The 19,644-nt window shown below is 45.1% G+C and overlaps 1 protein-coding gene across 1 annotated transcript in view; it reads right to left on the bottom strand.

Moving 5' to 3' along the window:
- The window catches only part of LOC135899101 (glutathione hydrolase 1 proenzyme-like), an 89,250-nt gene that overhangs the window by 26,579 nt on the left and 43,027 nt on the right, over positions 1–19,644 (bottom strand). Inside the window, exons 9-10 of the mRNA XM_065428379.2 lie at positions 18,369–18,435; positions 1,719–1,876 (exon numbers count right to left, since the gene is read on the bottom strand). Of these exons, the coding sequence (XP_065284451.1) occupies positions 1,719–1,876; positions 18,369–18,435 (225 nt within the window). The remainder of the gene's footprint in view (positions 1–1,718; positions 1,877–18,368; positions 18,436–19,644) is intronic.

Below are 19,644 nucleotides of genomic sequence, written 5' to 3'. Positions count from 1 at the left end.
CTCTTGTATTTCATGAGTTATTGTTGAACGTATATCCATATCAAGCATTAAATATTCGCACACATGTTTTACGTATTCCTGAAACCAGACTGGAATATGTTTAAGAGTACCAGCAGAGCCCATTAGCAAATACATTGAAACGGAGATATGGCTTTGCTTGATATACCTAGGGCCAGGTTTCTAATGCGAGTTATTTTTAAGTTATGATTATTTAAGCATATAAACAAAACAAGAAGAGAGGAGCCATCAGTCCAAAAAAAATGTCTCCATGTGTAAAAAACGTTCTTATTCCTTCACTCATTCATTCAGGTATTGACCCTGAAAAAGGTCGCCATCGTAACTACTTTGTTGTTACACTAGTTACTTCTCTTATCTAACCCGGCGTTCACATACTTATGTACCTAACACATATTAAAAATTGGTCATTGTAGTTAGTGCTTCATGGTCACACTAGTTACAGCTTTTATCTACCTCACATTTTATATACCTTGGAGTAACAACACATACAAAAGAAATTACCCAAAATTCACTAATCACCCTCAGAAATATTACTATACAGGTAATCTTGCAATTTACAAATTCCAGCCGGTGAATTCCTGACGCCTATCTACTTGGAATTCCAGTATGCCACCAGTTGGGATATAAGTGCCACCAAATTCAGCATAAAAGACGGGGAATGCGGTAGATGGAAATTCAAGACGATGAGCAAAACGTCAACAAGGTGAATGCAGGAGCCAACGTTTCGACAAGTTGACTTGTCTTTTTCAAGGCGACGTATGCTTTCCTCGCCACAGTATATATAGGTGGGGTTCTTCTAAAGGGGAGAGGGTGTGAGGCGGGAGGATGCGGAAACGAGGGAAAATGTGTTAGCATGTTGAATCGAGAGTAAATTCAGTATGAAAATACACTGTCATTCGCAATACTTGATGGAGACGTTTTTTTTATGCTGAGACTATCTTGAATGTTCATGTACTTCTTTCCATACTTTCTCAAAACTGTTGTCATCCCGAAAACTTATCTCACGCGAAGAATTTATTAGTTGATTTTTTTTAAGTTGCTGATTATACGTTTCGATTTCTCGTGGTAGTATTGACCACCGCTTCGAATATTTCAGCTCACGGTCAAGAAGTTTGCTTTCTCCAACAGGTGATTTGTAAACATTTTGCAGAACTGAAAGCTAAGCAATCGGTATGCATATGGCGAAATTTTTTGTATTAACTCTACTCTTACCTACTGCAGCGGTACTAACTAGTAAATAGTGACACATGGACTTGTTTATCTTTTACGGGGGAGCGCTTTTGATCGTCCAACGAATGTTATCGCTCAGCGCGGGACGCACCCGCATGTATCGGAAGTTTCTCAAATGTTATCGATGGTTCTGCTGTCACCGAAGCTTGTTTAATCTGATTTCATGTGTGACGCGAATTGTGTAGAAATTTCGGGAAGAAACGCGGGCACCACCGATTACTCTGGAAACTTCAACGACTCGTGTATAAAGGCTGACGCGCTTGACCCACAAAAGTTTGCCCCTCAAAAGGCTAGTTTCTTCATTCCCAGTTTTGTTGCTTTCCTCACCGTCACTACTACGTGACAATAGTTTGTCAAATGTAATAGGTACAATGGTATTTTTAAGCGTGCTTCTTATGAAATAATCAGAGAAAAACAATCTTCCAGAATTCCGGCAGGGTCAGCACCTATGTAATTTTTTGCGCACTTACGGTTCGTTGATGCCGGATATGATAGTCACGGCTTCGAAACCCTTGATTATGGACAGGTGGACACCACCGTAGTCTGGAACAATCTTGTGCTGTGAGTTCTTGACTGTCCTTCCAAACAAAAGGCTCTCCTCTATTTCTTTCACAAGTTCCGGAAAGCCCTGCAAGGAGCGTTTGTTGAAGTTTGTTACAGAAGAAAAACACGCGCTGATATTGAGTGTTCATAGACGCTGAGTACGCGGACCTGTTTTCTTCGGGTTCTCTTATTTACTGAAGTGGCCACTTGCGTTTGTTGTTTATTCTTTAAAGCTCACATATTACGAAAAGTGATTTTGTCAAGTGACGCGATTGCACCTCTTCAAGTAAACCTAAAGAAGGAATAGTGTCCTCCAATACTGCAAGTAATCAACCTAAAAAGGGGCATATATTCTCAGCTCTTCTAGAAACCTTTCTTTAAGAATCTGTTCAAAACGACTGTCAATGCACATTTGTCCATAGTTATAAGTTTCATATGTTCTTATCACAGCAAATGAGCACAATGTTACTGTCTACTTCAAGCATCACTCCGCAGTCTCGTGGATATCAAGACAATGTTGTCCCGCGTTCAACACATGTCTTCGTCTTTTTAACATCAGTGTATTGACCCTCCCCTTCACACAGAACAACATAGCATCTCTACCTTTAGCAGTTACCAATAAAACAATTCGGCCTAATTTATTATAAATAGGCACGATATAGGTGGAAGTGAATTGATTTGAAAGTGAGAGGGAGGTATTTCTGGAAAATTTTCATTTAGGTACAGGATCATGGAGAATTTTTTTTTTTTTGTGCAGGGGATGGGGAGGACCAGTTCAGTGATTTTCGACGCGTTTGTTAAAACCAAGAAGAAGCGTCCACGTTCAGTGACTGCAGTGAGTACATTTTCTAGGATATATATTTCTTAATATTCTAGAAAGGTGCAAGATTTTCAGAAACACAAGTATATAAAGCAACCTAAAATAAGATGACAAAGTTGTAGTGTCCACGCGACATTATGTCAAATGCGGGAAACATTTATGGATTATACACAGCTTCGATACTCCGACAATTTGAGGATAGGGCTTTTGCACTCTTAGTTTAGTATTGCATACTTTCCTCTATGAAAGCTGCACTCAATGCTGCCGGCACCGCATATAAACGTACATTCAAGCCCGTTAATACAGGACAAAACGCAGGTTACCTGCTGGTCATGGCTGTATGCGGACGATGGGCAAACGGGGCGTGTGTATGTGGCCCTGCCAAATTGGTGCCAAAGGATGTGCGCCAACGCGTTGAGAGAATGCAAAGAAGCAAAAGCTATAAGGAGCGGAGATGGTGATGCTAACGGCCTTTAGGAGAGCAGTCTCAAAAGCGAAAGAAAGGGAAAACGTGGAGAGACCAGATATACTAAGGAACAAGTAGTCACCTATGTGCCCTGTTCAGAGTATTGGATTGGCAGAAAGGAGAAAAGAATGCGCCATTGGAGAAGGATGAAAATCATTGCGTGACCTGGCTGAAGAGTCCACTGCTGTAACTGGTAATTGTTGCCATTTCGATGAGCCGGCGATATTATGCTACTGTGTTTGTGTTGAGGAATCATCTGGCCGCGTCGATGAAGGCTGTCAGTGATCTCAGTAATGTTACTGTAAAATTTCAAGCCAGTGCAACCTCTACAAAATTTGTATGTGCTGCAGCCACACAGGGGGGAGCAGTGGCGGCCGGCAGACATGTGCGCTGGATTAGGCGGGTGCAGGTGTGCGTGCTGCACCACAGTGAAGCAGCGTCGATTCAGCAAGTCGATTATCGCTTCTCATACGCTATGCTTGCTAAATGCTTCATTCCTGGCATCGCATCGTTTTGAGCCCACAAATAACGGATGTCGTCAATTTAAAAGTCTTTATGCCTACTACGGACAACCGTATACGAACACGCCCATCAAAGTTTTGCTGTGTCAACATCCCTTAACTGCAAGCTTAGATCCGTTTCTGTTATCTACAAATGCATTATTTCAGCAATTTTTTCTTTTCTAGCCTAATAACCTAATCGTCAAAATTTCACGCGCGAATGTGTATTTGCTCCTGCATTTAGAGCGTTGATGGTAAGCCCATGTACGGTTTTAAGCAAGATATATTCTGATTTTATAAGGAATTTGCGCATCGAGAAAGGAGTTCATTGCATTTTGTACTTGAAGTTTGTCAAAGGACGGCAGCGTTTTGAACGATTTCTTACTGTGTTACGTAATTTATTGCGTGTAGTGTGTAGATTTCCGTAGGTTTCTTGCTTTCCTCTACAATACATCGGGTTAACTAAAATTCATACCGCAATTGGCTCCGTGCATGCTTCACGCGCAAATGATCATTCACCTCCTATGAAGCAGCAGCTCCGAAGTGCCAGTTTGCCCTAGAAGCATAACCACCTACGCATGTCTCGGAGATGAACTTTACACTCGTTACGCGTACAAGAGGCGAAGTTTTATGCCACTGGCAAAATTCTGAAAGTGTGATATCTGACGTACAGTGTAGCAGTTTCAACTTCCATGGCAGACTGAAAAACATATGGTTTGCAGTGCATGAGTTATCTCGTATTGTTGCCTAAAAACTGCGCTGCATAGCAAAAAGTATTGTCAAATGAGAGAAAAATATAAACAAAGTGGACATTTTGCATTTTGTGAAAATATGTAATGTTGATTTTTCGCTATAGGATATCAACTATGCTAAACATATATAGCTTAAAAAGACATATCTTAAGGGCCTGGGTTTCAGAAATTGTCAAATTTCACAATTTTGTCATTCCCATCTGAATATTTTTGTATGCAGGATTAATGTGCCACGGGGCTACAGTTGTAACAACTCCACCAGAGAAAGCAGAACCCCCGGCTCTCCAGTGAATGTTTAGAGTAGCTCAGAGCACTGTAAAGCGAAGGCCAGGAATTGATGTTCATTGCAGGGAGCAAAGATCGTATGCCTATGATGAACCACAAGAAGAAAAAAGCTGATAATTTGAAGTACATAAGTGGGGTGGAGCTGAAAAAACGACGTGTTTGCAAGATTGCTCTAATGGTGATAACAATTCGGCAGGTAGATGCGCTGTAATATCACCACAGTTACGGAAATATTCGAGAGCCATTTCACTCACTTAGATTTATTTCTCAAGAGTTCATAGTCATTGACTTAGTTTAGGTGAGCATGAATGAACGAAAGTGGAGTTGAATGCCAGTTCGTGTAAGGGGGAAGAAATTAGTGCGCACGAGCGCCAGCTGACCCGATGACCTGATTAGTAATTACTTGCAAATGTTGACAAATATGCCTGAAAAAACACAAGGCCATGCGCGGGGATAAGAATTTAGAGAGATCAGCTTTATGGGAAGCATATTCTATGTATACGGTATGTAGAAAACACAACTGAACGTATTTGACTCCTTTTTCTAAATTGCTCATAGCATTAAATCTGTTCCTCCATTTAGCATTGCTTATTACATTGTTTACAGTAGGTATGGGGTCATTTAATTCATATCAAGTAGGAATACATTTGGTTGTTAATAATGCACGTGAAATTCAAATTGAGTGTTTTAACGTTAATGGCTAGACACGCTCATATACCATTCAGTAGGTGAGTCGAGGTATAAAAGAGGTAAAGAAATGTCCGCACAGCAACAAGATCCAGTGTACTGAAGCAGCTTCGCACATGTGAAGTGGCCAAGCAATGTGAGGTTGTTGCGGACAGTCTGGACAATGGTTCTCTTTTCCAACATGCCGCAAATGTAGCGCCTTGGAGAGCGGTTTGCTAGGTGCACCAAAATAAAGGCAGTCACATTAAAGATCTCGGATCCCGTTCTGGCTCCATCAGGACTTTACGATAAACAATGAGACAGGTTTCGTGCAAAATTATTTTTGTATCGGCTTTCACTAGCTATTGAACATAGCCCTACCAGGGCCTAGGTGAAACAGCGTCTAGCATTGTCCAACAGCAAGTGAAATGTCTTATTCCTTCCAGGTAGGACCATCAAATTAAGGTCGAGGGGTCATCAGGACAAAGGAAGTTGGACATCTACGAATACTATCTGATGTGTTCCCGGTGAAGAAGTAACTGTATCAAAATAAGATGCATATTTGGAAAGGCTCCTTTCTCTATTAGCATCCCGCTCATAACAATTCCCCTTAGAAATCTGTACCATTATGCAAACACTGCGACATCTTAACAGGGTATGCTCAACAAGGTTGAATTTTTTATGTTGCTTGTCCCTCAGGAGAGATCTTAATTCAAAGATGTGCATTTTTTCATGCAGCACTCATTTTTTTTTCTCACACACGCCATCGATCTTTTCATTATAACTACGAGGACTTAGCTGTGTAAAGCCTCCATAGATAACAAGTGTATATGCACTTTAATTAAGCAGGCAAGAAATTTGGCAATGAAGTACAGGGTAATTGGAAGTGTAGCAATAAAACCGGGACCCGAGTATTAAAACCTTTCACGACAATGGTCGTCCCTAACCATCCGATCTCCATGCGGACTCACTTCATTGCCTTCTCACCTCTTTACCAGGATATTTTCGATCTCATGACAGGCCGCTCGTTCAAATGTCAGTTGTGAAGCATCGGATAAAAACCGACGACACCAGCCCACTTGACTGAAAACCCTACCGCGTCTCTTCTACTGACCGCCAAATCATACTGAATGAAGTCGACAAGATGCTTGCCCGAGATATCATTCAACCTTCTTGTTGCCCTCCGGCTTCTCCGCTCGTAGTCGTGAGAAACAAGGATGAGAGGTGGCACTTGTGTGTCGACTATCGTCATTTCAACAAAGAAACAAAAGGGATGTGCATCCGCTGCCGTGGAAAGCTGAGGGCCTCGTTTGTTTACGTGGGGCAATTACTTTTCTTCGATAGTCACTCGCACCGGGTACTGGGAGATTGCAGTTGACGACATGTATCTTGAAAAGACCGCTCTTATTACACATGATGGCCTCTAACAGTTTAAAGTGTTGCCGTTCAGGTTATGTAATGCCCTGGCTACATTTGAACGTATGGTAGACGCTCTACTTCAGGGTTTTGAATTAACTCATCTGCCAGTGCTACTTTGATGACGTTATTAAATTTTCGCCAAGTTTTGTCACGCCCCTCGATCGCCTTTCGGCAATTCTTTGTTTTCTCCAATTTCAACTCAATTCGTCCAAATGTCATTTCTGCAGCCGGCAACTTACGGTTCTCACTCCTCATCGATTCTTCCAGCGTCGGCATCAATCCTGAGAAAGTTCGCGCCATCAAGAATTTCCCCGTGCCGACTTTTTCCAACAACGCTCGAAGCTTTGTGGGTCCCTGCTCATATTTCCGCCGGTTCGTATGCAATTTCACTAACGTTGCGCGTCCTTTAACAGAACGTCTCAAGAAAGACACGGCTTTTGCCTGGAGTCCGGAACAAGCTACTCCGTTCACTGAGCTTGCCGTACAGGTAAATTCACGACGAATTCGGGCCCATACGGACATGAGCTCTCGAACCGAAGTTTGAAACAATGCCACCGGTCATGGAATAGGCACTGTTTTGGCTCTGCGCCAGTGAGGTTTCGAGTGTGTTATTGCGTATGTTAGCAGTCTTCTGTCACAAGCGGACCACACTTAATCTGTTACTGAATGCGAGTGACTTGCATCGTTTGGGCAGCGGTTAAATTTCGCCCCTGCGATTTCGCCGGCGATTCCCAGTTATCATTGACCATCGTGCCTTCTGCTGGCTTTCATCCCTCGAGGATCCAACTGTAACTCTCGGTTGATTTGTTCCTAAGAATGGCTGATTGCATGAAGATGCAGACTGGATGCTACGCCATCCAGTAGACCCACCGGGGCTTCCCGAAAGCTGCGAGTCTATGTGCGTGCTGTCGCTTACTGCGTTTCAGAACATCAGAGATGAGCAACGCCGTGACCTGATACTTGCGAGACCTCATTATCCGGCTAACATCTCAGACACCTTCCCCTTCTCTGCGTATGTTTGTGCTGTAGGATGGCGTCTTGTACCGCTGCAACACGCACCCTAACGGTCCTGAATTGCTATTCGTTATTCGCACACATACACATCAAACTGTCCTCGCAGAGCAACACTATGTTCCTATCGCACATCGCCTTGGACCCTCTAGGACCTATGAACGTGTTCGGCGTTGCTGCTTTTGGCCCGGTTTTTACGGTTCCTCTGCCACTACACCGCATCCTGTGAGCAATTCCAGCGCCACAAGAAACCAGCAGTACTCCAAGCAGGTCACCTTCAAGCTCTTGACGAACCACCGTAGCCATTCTCTAGGGTTGTTCTCGGCCTCCGTGGTCCATTTCCGCTATCTGCCTACGGAAATCAATAGATAGCAGCCGCTACCCACTACACGACCTGGTACGCGATAACTCGGTCTCTCCCAACCATCTGTGCAACCGATGTTGCAGACTTCCTTCTCCAAGACGTTATACTTCACCACTGGGCACCTCGACAGCCCCCTCGCAGACCAGGGCCGCCATTTTGTATCGAAAATTGTCCAATACCACTTACACTCCGGCGCTACAAAACACAAGTGGACCACGTTGCACCACCCTTACACCAACAGCATCAAAAACCGTCCTAATAGAACTATCAAAAACATGCTTGCTATGTATGTTTCTGCCGACCATCATTACTGGGACGCCACTTTGCGCTTTTAACAATTACCTATAATTCCTCCTGACATGGCTCTGCCTGTTTACTACGTCTTATTTCTTGTACGAAAGAAATCCAATGCTTCAATTTGACACGCTCCTTCCGCCGTTCTTGACATGTCGTCGCAATGCGCCCGTCAAGCCATCTTCAGAGCTGCAGAGGTGCGCGAGATTGTACACCTGCGCGTTAACGCTTTGCGGGAAAATCAATGACGCTTCTATGTGATGCCCGCCACGAGGATTCCCGCTTGAACCATGGTGATATGGTCCTTCTTTGGACAACGCCATGGCCATTGGCCTCTGCAAGAAGTTGATATCGCCTTACCCTGGCCCGTACCATGTCTTGCGCCAAGTGACCGAGGTAACGTATGAGATCACGCCTCTCGAGTACACTATGTCTTAAACTTCCACTGATGTCATCCATGTCAACCGCCTCAAGCGACACCGTTCGTATGATCTAGCAAGCACTGGGATGGTGCATTCACCCCGGGGGGTCATGTTACAAAGCACAGCTAGAGAAGAAGCTCAGGCCAGTACAGACGAGTGCGACACTCACTGATGTCGCGCGGAGTGCCTTCCATTTTGTATGCATTGCATGGCCATGGACGTCTACTAAACACCCTGTAAACATGTTTCAATCTTCTTTTCTCACTATATATATATATATATATATATATATATATATATATATATATATATATATATATATATATATATATATATATATATACCCATCGTAGGAGTGGCAGCGCACTGAGCTGCTGTGCTGCGGGAACAAGGGAACTTAGGTCACTGGTTATGCGCAACTCAGTACGTGCTCGTCTTGTAGACCACTCAAAATGATTCTTTTAATTTTTTTTCCCGAAGCTCAGTGTAACGAAACCAATTCCAAGCATGACGCTCATGGTGGCGCCACCAGTTGGCGACGCGTGTGCTGCAAGCTCTTTCAGGCGGGCCCCAGGCAATCAGGAAGAAAGATTAAGTATTGAATGCAGCGGCCCTCAAAGCAAACAGCAGATCTAAGTAGACCACATAGAATAAATAAAGGACGGACGCATCAAGAATAAGCATAGAAAAGGTAAACCTTTTTACATAAACTTGCAGGATGACCGCAAGCAGGAAGAATGGCCGTGAAATGAAAGGCTGCTCAGCGTTTACGCGTTGACCTAAACACATCGATATGTGGAGAAGCTGCCTGTTAATCCCAACTTTGTGTGGGAGAGGTACAACAGAATGACTGTGTCGAGGAAAGGTGGAGGTATAGGCATGCTAATAAGGCGAGTTCTAAGGCGACAAATGGTGTGGAGCGTTTTTGGATTAGCGGCCCATTGCTAGGCAAGAAGACGGGGTTGGGAGAAGTTTACCTATGGGCAGGTAGCGAGCAGACATTAAATAGAGGAATTCATTTAAATTATGAGGTTTTATATGGGGAAACCACTTTCTGATCATGAGGCATGCCGTAGTGGGCGCCACGGGGTGTATTCGCATTTCGCTCCCATTGAAATCCGGCCGCCGTGGTTGGGACTGAATCCCGCAACCTCGTGCTGAGCCTCCCCAACAACGCAGCCACTAAACAACCGCAGCGAGTGAAGAATTGATTTATTGCATTAGAAGCGATATTATTGAGTTGAGGAAGTAGGAAAAAGACATCAGTGGGAGTATGATCGCGCACGCAGATGATTTAGGAGCATATACTGATTACAACGGGTCTCTAGAGTTGGATCTGTGTGATGAACGGAGCGATGTAGTACTTAATAGCGAGAGTAAGTGTCACGCACAGGTAACATAGCAGTTTGGAAACAGGAAATAAGCAATCATGTATCGATTGCGCCTCTGCTTCAGCAACCGTCTACGAATGGCTAGACCGACTTATGAACTAGAAGAAAGGGGGTTATCCTAGGGGCCCGATATTTATTAGTCATATCATAAGAAGCCAACAAACACTGACACCAAGGACAACATGGGGGAAATTACTTGTGCTTAGTGAATGAAATAAAGAAACATTAAAAAAATGGAAATGAAAGTGGATGAAAAACAGCTTGCCACAGGTGGGGAACGATCCCACAACCTTCGCATTTCGCCTGCGATGCCCTACGAATTAAGCTACCGGGGCGCCGTTTCCCCATTCGCTTTCTTGGGTTTTATGTGTAGACCAACTAATGATATATGAACACAAAAAAGATAAGCTTGGTAGCGATCATAAATGTTTAACCTTAAAATCTGGGAGATATACCAACGCAAAACACAAACCAATAAAATCGGAATTTCTAAATATAAATAAAAAGCAAATAGCAGACATTGCAAAAAAATAGAGAAGAAAATGGAAGTGTTTCCTGGAACAGTCGGAGAATAGAGGCAACTAGTAGACGTTGTGCAACAGGCAAAGAAAACAATTGTTCGATTGGAAATAGAAGGCTATGTATGTTGTGGAACAACAAAACTAAAGCAAGCTATAGAAGACCGCAAGCAAGCGCCTAGGGCTCATTGAGAAGCCAAAAATTTGGGATTACACGAAGAGGAGGAGCTCCTTAGAAGGAACACCGTGAAAAAAAAAACGAGTGGAGACTGAGCTCGTACAAGAACAAATTGAATACACAAGTGAGCGTTGGATGCATAACATTTGCAATATAGACAAAGGCGCACCAAAAAGCTTCACGAACCATGTAAGAGCACTCGGAGCTCCAACTAAAATTTTCCACACGGCTATAAGGTAACATTTTCGAAAGAGGCGTTGCTGCGCTACATCACAGCCGCCATGAGGGCTAACTTCGGCACATAAGAAAACACAGTTTCGACCCAAACAGATTCAGCATCAACATAGAAGCCTGAGAGAGCATATTTTACCATATAAAAGGTCTGTATCAAAAAAGCAGACTAATACGTCCAGAATAACCCTGCCGCAGGACCCAATGAAATCCCAATACAGCCAATCAAAAACTTAGGTAGAGAGAACAAGGTACTGCTCACTAATGCCATTAAACAAGTGATTAAAACGAAGAAAATTACAGTTGGATTGCGTTAAAAGAAGATCAACCTCATCTACAAGGGCGAAAGTGTAAGGATAGGACGAGCTCATAAAGGCTAGTTACAGTAACTTCGGGGGGATGTAGGATGGCACTGGCGAAGCCATAACATTAGAACCGTCGAAATGGGTGAAAAGAAATCATGTACTGGCGAAACTGCAGAATGGGTTGAAACCAGGCATATGGCAAAAAATATTTTTGTTCTACTTCCGTGCATGGAGATTTCAGTAGCTGAGAATAGTATTTCTAGATATTACAACGACAACTTTTACGAGGAGTTGTTATGGGATATTCTCAAGCGCGAAGACATAGATGACGATATCGTGGAGCTGCTGGGTGAGATATTGTTACATTGCCGAAGTCATATATAAAGATGCATTTACAATATATACAAGAGGGGCAACAATGCATAAACACGATGGCTGTCGAGATCGATCCACCTCTACACGTCGGATCGTCGTCTTATGTATGTCGCCACCATTTCAGCGCCGTGACATAACCCCCACCTGTAAAAGCGCCGTCTCAGCTCTAGTTATGAGCGAGGTGAACTCGCGGCAAAGTACCCGCCGTGGTTGCTCAGTGGCTATGGTGCTAGGCTGCTGAGCACGAGGTTGCGGGATTGAATCCCGACCACGGCGGCCGCATTTCGATGGGGGCGATATGTGAAAACACCCGTGTACTTAGATTTAGGTGCACGTTAAAGAACCCCAGGTGACCGAAATTTACGGATTCCTCCACTATGGCGTGTCTCATAATCAGAAAGTGGTTTTGGCACGTAAAACCCCATAATTTAATTTTTTTTCGCGGCAAAGTAAGGCTTCAGCAGCGACACAGGCGAGTCCAGCGAAACGATGTCGTAGTTCTCATCGCCAAGCTGACGCAATATTGTGTAGAGCCCTGTGTAACGTGGTAGCAGTTTTACAGACAAACCAAAGCGGCGAGTTTTACAGACAAACCAAAGTGGCAACACGGTGTCCATAGGAGGACAACGGATCAGGTGTCCGTAGGGAGGACAACGAATCCCGCAGGAAATCGGACGTCCCGATGTCGGCTGCCATACCGGATCTTCTGCGCGGCCTTATGGCGAGGCGGGTGCCGGCAATCTGGCGTGTCGTGCAAGCCCGTGCGAAGACGTCTTGAGCATAATCAGTAGGAGTGTTCCTCGAGGAAGGAAGCAATGAGTCAAAGGGGAAAGAAGGGCGGCGGCGAAACAGAATGTAAAAGGATGAAAAGCCAGCGGTCTCGGGACTAGACCATTTATAATGGAAGGTCACGAAAGGTAAGTGCTCAAGAACGTCTTGACAACTGCTCAACAACTAATATGCGGATATGGCCTGGTACAAGTAAAATTTCGGATCCTTCAGGGCGTAAGCTGCGATGGTAGAGAACGTCGTCGCGGAGCACGAACATGCGCAGTATGGGGCTCCGACTCTCCTGAAATGAGACGATCGATGAGAACACCTAAGCAGTCAACACGCCGTTGAACAGTGCGGATGTCGTGCAGGTCAACAATGGCCAGGACGCAAGCGTCAATGTCATGCGCATCATACTGAGAGTGGTCGACAGGATGACGAGAGAGGCAGTCGACGTCCTTGTGCAAACGGCCTGACTTGTAGAAAAACGGCAATGAATATTCATGGCACCATACCCAATCGTCTACCCAATCGTCCAGTGGGGTCCTGAAGTGGAGAAAGCCAGCACAAGGCGTGGTGATCGGTAACCAAGGACAATGTTCCATGTCAAGTAGGGGCATATCAAGTCTCATATGAAGTAGGGGCACAATTTGGCACGTTCACAAACTAACGCCAGGCACTTCGTTCGGTAATCGAAAAATTCATCTTGGCAGGTGACAGGAGACGGCTGTCGTATGCAATTACGCGCTTTAGGTTACGTTGCAATTGAACAAGTACAACCCCAATTCTATGGCCATTGGCATCCGTGCAAAGTTCAGTGACAGCCCATGGATCCTAATCAGCCAGCAATGGGCGAGTCATCAGCAAGCGTGCGAGGGCGGAGAAGGCTTTGGTTTGAGCAAGGCCCCATATTAAAGCAACGTCCTGCTTAAGTAAGTAGGTGAGTGGGCCAGCCGTTTCGGTGAAATTCTTGATAAACCCACGAAACAACAAACATAGCCCAACGAAGCGTCTTACATCTTGGGCGGAAGATGAAACAGGAAAGTTCTGGACAGCAAAAACCTTGTCAGGGCCGGGTTGAACGCCGGCGACACTGGTGAGGTCGCCAAGAATGGCGATTTGACGACGTCCGAAGTGCCACTTCGATGAGTTCAATTGCAGGCCGGTGTGTTAGAAAACAGCAAGAGAAGCCGACAGACGCATTAGATGACTCGTGAAGATTGTGAAAAGACTATGACATTGTCTAGAGAACACATACATGTGGACCATTAAAAGCCGCGAAGTAAGAAGTCCCTTACTCTTTCGAAGGCTGCCGGGGTATTACAAAGGTCAAACGGCATAACCTTGAATTGGTAAAGGCCGTCAGGTGTTACGAAGGCAGTTTTCGCACGGTCCATGTCGTCCACCGATCTTTGCCAATAGCCTGATCGAAGGTCCGTCGATGCAAATACTTGGCTCCGTGGAAGCAGTCCAAGGCCTCAATACGTTGGAAGGGGTAGATATCCTTGCGTGTGATTTTGTTGGTGTCTGTAATCCCCACGAAAGCGTTAACTGCCATCTTTTTTTCTTGACAAGGCCAACAGGGGACATCCACGGACTGCAAGATGGTCGATAACGCCTTTAGTCAAGATCTTAACGACTTCTTTCTGTATCACTTCTTGTTCAGCATGTGAAACATGGTACGGCCGACAACGTATCAGATTGGCGTCTCCGCTGTAAATACGATGGGTGACAACTGATGTCTGGGCTAAACAGCAGCCGTCAAGGTCAAAAAGATTGCGGTACGCTTTCGAGAGACGGCGAAAGTCAGCAGCTTGGGCCGGAAGACGATAAGCTGCAATCATCTTGCTAAGTTCGTCGGTGAGCGTCGGTGAATCGCAGATTCCTGTAGAGGGCGACAGAATTTCGTCAATAGCCGAATTTTCACAGTCGTTCAAAGGTGAGATGTCACCCAAGGACATGTCTCTGGGAATAATTTAAGTCGAGCAGTTCAAATTGAGGAGATGGAACTAAGTCTCATTGCCTGCAACAGTGAGCACTGTATGCGGAACGGTCAAATTTCTTTCAAACAGTATGTCAGTGGTGGGACATAGTACGTAGACGCCGTCTGGAACAGATGTAAACGACAGTGACGTAGGCAGTGGCTTGAGGAAACAGGCGGATGCCTGCGGCAGAGCATAACCGTGGTTGTGTGACTGGTGGACTATAGCAGCCGTCGGGCAGTTCAAGCTGAGTGACACTAGAAGCGCACTCCTAGAGGGCTGAATAGATCGATGCATCTCTAAGGTAAGTGTAACATCATAAGGCATTGCTCCAAAATGGTGAAAAAAGATCAATTATTAGGCGCCCCGCAATGCCAATGCGAGCGGTGCATGTACCATGGACGATAGGTATTCATCCTTCGGCAGCGGGTAGGGTGCGTGATGCAGCGCGTGTGAGAATTTTGTTCAGGCGCCGGCGCACTTGGGCACTCATCTTGGACACAAGCGCGCCAGTGACAATAAGTGCTGGCACACTGACACCATCGACTAAAACGTCCATGAAGTTCTGTTTGGTCGGCAAAGTGATCAGAAGGTCTTGCGGTCTAGTCATGGATGCAGCGTCAACTCCGGGAGCTGCATCGCTTAGTTTTCGTGAGACGGGCGTTAGTGGCTGCATCGTGGACGGCGGACGTTGAGCCTGTACCGATAGGGACGATGGTCAACTAGCTGGTGGCGAACGCGACTGGTGACATCAGAACGACGAGTAGGGTCTTTTTCATGGAACACGAGCGTCATTGTTTGGCTGTTGTGGTGCGCCAAAGGAGGCTGGTAGCGGCACTTCGTTTATTCGGGGTGATAATAACTGGTGAATAGCCGTCATAGAGGGCAGGAGACAGCATGGCTGCTACAATGGCGAGCAATGTGACCGATAAGCCAGCAGGCAACACAGACTAGCCGATCGTCTGTGTTTCGCCACTCGAATGGATTTAGGTAGGGTGCAGGATACCGCGGACTAGTCGATGAACCTGGAGCACGAGACAGCTGTGAAGCGGCAACATCACATACAGAAGGAACTTCAAGGTAAGCGAGTTCTTTGTGGATGATTTCCGGCAGAAAGGGTGCTGTAGGCAAGTTGTACGGCTTATTGGGGCGGGAGAAAAGGCCTGCAGGAGCTTCAAGTTCTTGCCACATTATCCACGTCAGGTTACCTGAAGATGATGGTCGCTGCACACCTAGATTGTCGTCAGAAAAGGATGTCGCAGCTGTGTTCGGCGGACGTGCGAACGGAGTTGCAATATGGCGGCTCTAGGCCTGCTCAAAGCATTGACACTCTTTTATGATGTCCTGTACCGTTTCCCAATTGTTCCACATGAGCAAGTGGAAAGCATCGTCAGCGATCCCGTCAATACATGCCCAAGCTTGTCTGACTTAGCCATATCGCTGTCGGCCTTGCGGCTCCGAGCCAGCACGTCATGGATGTGAGTCGTATGATTCTGTGGAGATCTGGGCACGGGTCGCTAGTTATATTCAGGGGCGCTCTTCCGTCCGCGGGACGGCCGAACAATTCCTCAGCTTCTGTTTGCACGTATCCCAGTCATTAAGCTCTTCCTCGTGGCTGTCCTTGCAGGTAGAAGACAAAGTTAGTCAACATAATCCTCGGATCCCTTTTCTTGTGAGCATTTACAGACTCACTCATACATGGTGATCCAGCCTTCCATGCGCAGAGTGTTGGTGGATCCCGCGGCTGGGCCAGCACAACCGTGGGGATTGTAGGCGATGATGTAGGCCGCGCCATGTCGGGTCCTGTTTCGTCGGTCATGTTGTCGAGTCCGAGGTGATGACCACAGCGAAGCTTCGTTGTCTCCAGTGGGTACCTTGCACCTCTCGCCAATTTGTTACGTTGGAGAAGTCACAATTTAAGATATATTTAAAATATTTACAAGAGAGACAACGACGCATCAACAAGATGGCTGTCGAGACGGATTGCACCTCTACGCGTCAAATCGTCACCTTCTGCCTGGCGCCACCCTTTCTGCGCCGTAACAATGTATACACCCAACCGAGTAAACATTGTATGCGAAGGCCGTACTTGTAACGAAATTCCGAAAATTCACAAAGGCATGAAGCAAGGGTGCCCTCTGTCTCCATTGTGGCTCACGCTTTACGTTAAAGGCGTTGAAGGCCAACAACTGGAGAACAGTCAATTAAGATTTGATTTATTGCGCACGCGTAATGGTGAAATGGTGTAAAAGAAGCATCCCAAAGAGATGTATGCGGTCAACATAGCGCGACTACCTGACAATACAAGAGAGCGCAACGACAAAACTAGGTCTCAAATTTAGTACAGTGGAATCGGGAATTATGATCTCTAATGAAGAAACGAGTAACTACGCGGTGTCAACTCAACAGCAAGTCATACCAATAACCACGCAATGTAAATACCTCGGCGTATATATATATGAAGGGAACGCGTACTCAGACACCCACCAAGATAATCTGAAAATAAAAGGGATGCGGAATGCAGCAATAATGAAACATAGGGCACTTTAGGGCCATTATAAATATGAGGTGGTGTGTGAAATCTGAAAAGAAGTCATGGCGCCTGCGCTGATAATCACAAATGCCATTTTGCTTATAAAAATTGCATGTATTGTCGCCACAAGAAGTTAACCAAAGATGGGGTTGGGAGGCCGCATGATCGAAGACCAAATGGGAAGCCGGTTGTCCTTGCGAGCCCATGGCAAGACCCGACATGAGGCAGGGCAAGGGTACATGGGTGGGGCCTCATAGGAAGTCAATGAAGCGCAGAGAAAAATTAGTTCTGATGAAAGTCTCAGGAACACGGATCAAAATTAATCGGTTTCTGAAATGCAGAAGTGCCTCTATCTAAAAAGCGTGGACGAGGGCGAGAAGGTTAGCATCCAAGTACAGCGTAATTGGAAGTGTAGACAGACAACAATCACTAATCACAAACTGCAAGAGACAGGGACTGCAAATTGGATCCGAAGACTCGAAACAAAACAGAAAATGTACATTCAGAATAGTGAGAAATAAGAAATTAGAAGAGAAAATGTGTACGAACACGAACAGGAGTTCCTGGCTAATTGAGGTTCGAGCTGGTTGCCAAAGCACAACAACTTACCGGAGCAAACATTCAGAATTAAGTGAAGCATGCGTCACCTGCAACCAAAATCCGCAGACCACTCTGCACATCCTAATGGAATGCGAGGGAATTCACCTAGCTAGACCCGTACGTAACATACAACTTCGCGAAGTGCTTGATTTAAACTAGAGGGAAGGGTATCAACCGGTCAGCCGTCGAGGTAAGCAAGAGAAGTTTAGAGTATTGGCGGAAAAATAGCAGGGAAGAGACTAATAAAACCGGATCCATTACTGGCATAGGCAGCAATAGAAGGTAAATAGGGAAGATTAAAGAGGTGTATACACGAATGCCAGCGGGCGGGAAACACACTGATAGCACATCTGAATAACTCAAGCAGGTTAGGTAAACATTTGTCTCTGCCCCGTTTCAAAGGAGGTGCCAATCAATCATCATCAGCGTCGAGTAGTAGAGGGGATTCCAACTGCATACACGTTTTGGCCTTGGAAGTGCATGTCACTACGTTGCTACAATGTGAATGGCTTTTACGTCGACATTCATCGCTATATGTGTTCGACCCATCCTTTCATTTCATTTTTATATGAATGCAGCACATTTATGTTCCAAGAAAATGAGAGGCCGCAAAGGAATTTAAAAAGTCAGTCGGTAGAGCGATGCCCAATTTATCTTATCCACTAGTTTACACTATGTAATGCCGGTCTCTTACTTTGTCGGGTGCTTCTCCATCGAGCTCTGGTAACTTTGCAAGCACGCTGCTCAGACTCTCCTTCAATCTGCAGAAAGAAAGCAGTAGGATGCGCCGAAATAGCACCGGCTGACAAGCGCGCATTATTTAATTGTCAGCAATTACCGGCGGCAGTAACCCTGAGCCTCTCGTATCCCATACTTTCTTTCTCTCTCTCAATCCTGCAAAAGCCTCCAAATTTGACTATGTATGTTAACACAAAGCAGGTTTCATGAAAATATCTTCAACCTGTGGCATTACTTTCACACATAGCACAAAAGCCCGTGGAGGTGTTATCTGCCGTAAATATTTCACTGCGATGATGTAACAGGACTGAAAAGCTCGGCAAGTTGCTTTTCGTTCACAGTGAAAAAGTGCCTGTATTGAACACGGGAGAAATCGCGTCACCCTATATACACAAAATTTATCAAGAACGCAGCTCATAAAGAAAGAGTGAAAGCAAAGTGCGCCCCTACAATGAACCACGTGAACATAGGTGCAGACCATGGCTGTATCACCAGACGCAATAAGATCTGAGCCTCTGAACATCTTTGTGCAGTAACTGTGTCTATAGTTGTTCATCCTAGCGGTGCTGTTTGTTTTCTTTACTTGTTTTTCATCGGGCTTCTTTTTAAATATATCCATATAGGTTCACATGATTTTTGTCAAGCGGCATTGCGAGTCAGCCCTCGTTCGTGTGTTCTGTCCATCCTTGTTCAATTACCGCTGTTTTTCACAATGAATGACTTGTTCAGTAAAAATATGTATGCCATGGAGTACTATAATCTAATACTTCATTACTTCTAATAAGTACTGTACTTATTCTAGTAAGCTCAGCACTTCTAATAAGCAGGTACTGAGCAAAGATGGGAAACCATGGACATTATCAATCATATCTGGACATACATACACAGTTCTTGCAATTTTTAAGGAATGAAAGCTTACGACGCATGTGATTCAGATTTTGCGTGCCACATAGGGTAAGATATTACCTGAAGTTGAATGTCACGTTGAGTACAAGCACATGAAATATACAACTACAGTTGAAAGATTTAAAACTTCGCCAATCGAGACGACCTAATTTTTCGAGACACGACAGGTAACTTCGAGATATGCTAACCCCGGGCGCAAGTAGTTTGATAAATGCATGAGCGTTCGGCTAACACAAGCATCGATACATCTTTTGAAACCGGTTTCTGTCCCAGAAATAGCACGGGATGTGTAATATTTGAAGCTTTAGGTAAAGTGACCAGCCCAA

This window comes from Dermacentor albipictus, chromosome 7 (assembly GCF_038994185.2).
Source record: "Dermacentor albipictus isolate Rhodes 1998 colony chromosome 7, USDA_Dalb.pri_finalv2, whole genome shotgun sequence".
NCBI classification, from domain to species: Eukaryota; Metazoa; Arthropoda; class Arachnida; order Ixodida; family Ixodidae; genus Dermacentor; species Dermacentor albipictus.
The sequence above is the reverse complement of the archived record's forward strand: the minus strand, read 5'-3'. Positions and strand labels throughout refer to the sequence as shown.